At 39.9% G+C, this 5,853-nt stretch overlaps 1 protein-coding gene across 1 annotated transcript in view; it reads left to right on the forward strand.

Annotated features, from left to right (window-relative positions):
• The window catches only part of LOC133110424 (vesicular inhibitory amino acid transporter), a 5,133-nt gene extending 1,770 nt beyond the window's left edge, over window positions 1–3,363 (forward strand). Inside the window, exon 2 of the mRNA XM_061220519.1 lies at window positions 398–3,363. Coding sequence (XP_061076503.1) covers window positions 398–1,585 — 1,188 coding nt within the window. The 3' untranslated portion in view covers window positions 1,586–3,363. The remainder of the gene's footprint in view (window positions 1–397) is intronic.
• Window positions 3,364–5,853: the final 2,490 nt, after the last annotated feature.

The raw sequence follows: 5,853 nt of genomic DNA on the forward strand, positions 1-5,853 counted from the left end.
TTTGTGGTCCACCTATGCAAGCTGATGACGAAAAACAAACCGGGCATGGCCAAAGCCTACATATACCCTACCGACAAATCTAGATAAAGACACATACCATTCAATAATTCACATAGCCAAGAATTTTATAAGATATACCCAAAGCTTCGTTTTGCCATTTTACCTTAGTAGTCACAACGTTACACTTTTTGACGCAATATATGGAATACACCCAATGGATGTGGCCTCGAGGCGCGAGGCTGTTCGTGGTGGTAGCATTTATTTTCACATTACATTACGTTCACTCAACAGACGCTCTTACCCCAAAGTGACTTACAGAAGCAGAACATCAGTGTCCTCATGTAAGAAAGTGCGGAGTATTCTTATTCAATAAAATGGCTGTGTTTTGTATTTGCAGGGTATGTTCGTGCTTGGGCTACCATACGCCATTCTCCACGGAGGATACCTCGGACTGTTTCTCATCATATTCGCAGCCGTGGTGTGCTGTTACACCGGGAAAATTCTCATCGCTTGTCTGTACGAGGAGAACGAAGACGGAGAGCTGGTGCGCGTGAGAGACTCCTATGTGGACATCGCCAACGCCTGCTGCGCGCCGAGATTCCCGTCCCTGGGCGGCCACGTCGTGAATGTAGCCCAAATAATCGAGCTGGTAATGACCTGTATTCTGTATGTGGTAGTTAGCGGAAACCTGATGTACAATAGCTTCCCCCATATGCCCGTTTCGCAAAAGTCCTGGGCGATCATCGCTACCGCCGCGTTGCTACCCTGCGCCTTCCTCAAGAACCTTAAGGCTGTGTCCAAGTTCAGCTTGCTCTGCACCCTGGCTCACTTCGTTATCAACGTCCTGGTAATAGCGTACTGCCTCTCAAGAGCACGAGACTGGGCCTGGGACAAAGTTAAGTTCTACATTGACGTCAAGAAGTTCCCCATTTCAATCGGGATCATAGTCTTCAGCTACACGTCGCAGATTTTTCTACCGTCGTTGGAGGGGAACATGCAGAAACCCAGCGAGTTTCACTGTATGATGAACTGGACCCACATCGCCGCTTGCATCCTCAAAGGACTGTTTGCCCTCGTGGCCTACCTGACCTGGGCAGACGCCACGAAGGAAGTCATCACTGACAATTTACCATCCACTATTAGGGCCGTGGTCAACCTTTTCCTGGTATCCAAGGCCTTGCTGTCATACCCGCTACCATTCTTTGCTGCTGTGGAGGTCTTGGAGAAGTCTCTCTTTCAGGATGGAGGGCGAGCATTTTTCCCCGACTGTTACGGGGGTGATGGACGCCTGAAATCGTGGGGTCTCACCCTTCGGTGTAGCCTTGTAGTGTTCACTTTGCTCATGGCTATCTATGTACCACACTTCGCTCTCCTGATGGGGCTCACTGGCAGTCTGACGGGCGCCGGGCTATGCTTTCTGCTTCCTAGCCTCTTTCACTTGAAGCTGCAGTGGAGAAATCTTTTGTGGCACCAGGTGTTCTTCGACGTTGCCATCTTTGTAATAGGCGGCATATGCAGCATCTCCGGCTTCATCCACTCTATGGAGGGTCTCATAGAAGCATACAAATATAATCTGCAGGATTAAAAACGGACTGAAAACGTCGTTACTGCACATTTTCCACACCCACCAAATTCACTTCCTAATGCGCGCAGTCCCGCTTTTTCAACGCACAGACAGACATGGCATACACGCACAGACACACACACAGCGCGCGTCAGGCACAAACTAAGCACTATAACTGAAAATACATGGATAACCAAATATGGAGAGAGTGTGCAGACCGATACATAGCTAGGCTATATATAAGTGAACAAAACATTTTAACGTTTTTATGTGGAGTGAAGGTTTACAAGATGTCAAAGGAACGTGAACTGCAATGTAAACACACACCATACGTCCATTGTTCGCGGTTTCCCGTTTAACCCATCCAAGTCTATACATCTCACTATACGGAACCAGAGGAGAAACTGCATACCACGTGATTACCGGGACACTATGGGACTGTTTTAAACCATAATGTTTGACATAGTTTTGACTTTGACTTATACATCGTTTTTTCAAGTTATACATCCGCGGGCAGAGCAGCAGCGAATGGATTAATTTACAATGGCATCTTTTATTTACTTACGAATTAATGTATATATCTATTTATTTATTTATTCGTAACATTTCATTTAGCAGATGTGCTATGGAAATAATGTTATTCATTCATTTATTTATTAATTTAATTGTTTGTTTGTTTGTTTGTTTGCTTTCTAAAAACCAATGACATGGCAATAAAATCCTACAAGTACATTTTCCGTTTACAAATAGCGAGACAAATGTATATTTTATTATTCGGCCTTGGGTAAATATTTTAGATGGCCACATTATTTTTAAATATCAACGAAGCTGAAAAGAAACGTGGACTACCTATTTTCTTAAAAAGCAGCTTGAATTTCTAGCTTTGCAGTAACCTATAGCTGACTAAAAGTGGAAATATGAAATAAAGAATCTTACAAAATAAGGTTTAGGTTAAAATTAGGCTTAAAAAATAACTGAGGACACCGTGATGGTTCAAATATTGTAAAGGTTTCATATAAGCTATGCATTTAATATGTTACATGAACATATGTTAAAACAGTAATATACAAATAAAATAAAAACTGTAGGAGAGAAAGAGGAAAGTTCAAATTTAATTTATATTTGAGCTGGCAATGTTGTGTTTCACAAGTACCTGAAAGCTATTAGTACAGTAAAAAATTCCTGCAAACTAAGAAGGTATTAAAAAAAATAGCCTACGTTATAAATTACGCACAAACAAACAAATGAACCGCATATGGTAAATAGTAATATTAGGCCTATAAAAAGTAGCCTACTATTTTGGAAATATTATGCCTCATATCTTCTCATATCTTCTTTGGAAGGGTACACGCAGAAGTACACTGAAATAAAATAATTACTTGCAATGCAATTTATTCACGGACAGAAGTGGCATAAGCAAATATTTCCTTGATAAAAATCTTCCGACACAATTCTATGAAATTCCATTTTCATGCACACTCGAAAAATCCATTATGAATACAAAACCAGTCCCGCAGTTCCATATCTCACGACAGTTTTATTCTGCAGCGAGATTTACTCTAGCATCTCAGTGTTTCGGAATTCAAATGTTTGGATCACAAATTCTGAAGAGTCCGAAGAGGAGAAATCGTGTGAAAATACATTTATCATTCCGTGCAATCCAACAGGTCCTGTGGAAATGTTATAAAACCGTTTGTGTAGTGTTATTGTGGTTTCAAAATGATGGAATGTATGTCACAAAAAAGTTATCATATCGTGAAAATGAATATATTGAAGAATAAAGAAATACGTGAAATTGACATTGTATTAACCGTGTTTGGCTTTGTGTGGTGAATACCAAAACCGTAAGAAAACTGTACTTCTATAAATAGAATAAAATCTGAAGATTTATGATCATTATTTTCAGAGATTTATTGCAGAAATCTGAACATATTTGTCACTTTAAAATGCAGCTGATTGCAGTGATTGAGATTGAAGGTATACGCAAATGCAAAGACGCCATATCATTTAGCAACATTAATACGTATTTCGAGAGAGAGAGAGAGAGAGAGAGAGAGAGAGAGAGAGAGAGAGAGAGAGAGAGAGAGAGAGAGAGAGAGAGAGAGAGAGAGAGAGAGAGAGAGAGAGAGAGAGAGAGAGAGAGAGAGAGAGAGAGCTTTGTGTTGCTGCTTTGTGTATCTGTGTAATTACAAGCGGTGCTCCCGCCAGGCGCAAGCGGCGGAAAGCTTTGGCCGAGCCTGATGGTTGTTCAGTCATAGAACATACAACGGATTTTGTTCTGGAGACCCGGTTTAGATTTTATCAGCTGTTAAATCTGGAATGCGTGAATGGTTGTGTCTGATACCAAACGCGTGCACCATTATCATATTATATTAGTCCATAAAATCACAGATACGTTTAATTATGTGCTATTCAATTTGGAACAATAGCTCAAGCCTTTCAGTCGCAGGACTCGATATGAATATAAACGAGTTTTTGAAACATCTAGAAAATGTCTATGGCCCGACCGACCCTAAAAGTGTCACAGAACCTGTTTGGCAACTGAAAACGTGCTGGTAGTGAGACGTTATTTGTCACTAAATCAGTGACCCGTACTCTTTGAATCCCCAATAATGACTTAATGAACAGAGGTATTATTTTTAATAGACCAAATTCAGTAACCACCAGGCTGAAGTCACCTGAAACATATTTGATATTTTAACCTTTGCTTTCCGGGCGTGCACAGTAAAATACATGGTGCAATCAATATTTCTTACAAAACGTGGCTCTCTTTTGGCCCACTTTTTTTTTTTTCCAACTTTATTTCGGAAGGACTTTTAAGAAGCCAGTAAAGATTTTTGCATTATTTAGACAAACACAAACGTGTTCTTAAACAGCAGTTCAGGTGTTATAGGATAACTGTTACCACGTAAGCACAAACAAACCAGCTTAATTATACTTTGAATTCAGAATGCAACAGCCATCTTCCCATTCGCTGAAATAAAACGTAAAGGCGCAGTAAAATATAGGTCAGACGGAAGATTCTGGATTTGTGTGGTTTTAGGTGAGTCATCGTGCAGCAGACTGCAACATTAGTTTTCCCATATGGTAAAAACACGATATAAACCAGGGCTGCGTTTCCCGCTAACGAAGCGCTTTACTCTCTAAGGGATACCTTACTAAAGTTGTTTACTTTTCCACGTGTGTTCCCCGAACTATCACTTAGGCGGTTGCTTAGCGATGTTACTAGGCCCATCGACTCGCTCTAAGATCGTTATGCACTCCATGCAGCGACTGATTGACTGCGTTATGAGAGAAAGTAGTGTTATTTATGAATAAAACACTGCAGGAATACTTAAACATATTGCATTTATCACGACTGGTGGGAACGTATTAATAGAATAAAAAACTTACAAACTAAACTATCCATATTAGTGATACGGTTTGTGGCTACGCCATCTAGCAAAACGCATCCTTTGGCATGTCATGTTTTATTTACATTATGTTAATATCTTTGTCGTAGTGCCTTAAATAACTTTGAAATCAGGGTTACATCAGAATCAGTGGTGTAATTAACTATTTTCTCTAATTAGCTGACGTTTTAAATAAAACCGCACCAACAAGCAAAACGCACCAACACGATTTAATTTTAATTTTATTTTTTTACATAAGATATGGCGGGGAAAAAACAAAGAAATAAGCGGTCCCACAGCTTCACAGATTCACAGCAAAGGAAATGGAGATATTGTTAGACGTGGCACTGAATAAAGAAACATTATTTTCCAGTTTTAGGACGACGGTGTCCAACAAGACCAAGAAAAAACTATGATTAAACATCGCTCCAACACACAGAGACAGTCGTCAGTTTATGAATATGATTTAAAAGGCAATTAGGCAACAAATAAATAAAAGTGCAAAATGCAACCTTCGTAATTTACAATTTTATTAGTTTCGTGAAAACAGTGTCATTAATGTGGTATTTTAGTAATATTATTAGCCAACTACAACTGTAGAATTATTAGCGTACATATTGCTTAACAGGTTGAGATGTAACTGTCGTGTCTAGGAAACGACAGAGTCCAAATCTTCAATTTGTCGAAAAACATCTTCGCGAGGGAAAAGACGACACCAGGCAGCAAGATCTTCAGGAAAATAAGACTTTATTAGCACACCTGCATAAAGCCGGATCAGCTCTCCAGAACTGAACCCCGACTGGCATTTGTACACCCATTTTATACACAGTTACTCCACCTACAACTCCTCCTCAAACCTCATTCTGGCAAATCACCCACACTTTTCTTATCGTAACT

This window comes from Conger conger, chromosome 14 (genome assembly GCF_963514075.1).
Source record: "Conger conger chromosome 14, fConCon1.1, whole genome shotgun sequence".
In the NCBI taxonomy this organism is placed as follows: domain Eukaryota; kingdom Metazoa; phylum Chordata; class Actinopteri; order Anguilliformes; family Congridae; genus Conger; species Conger conger.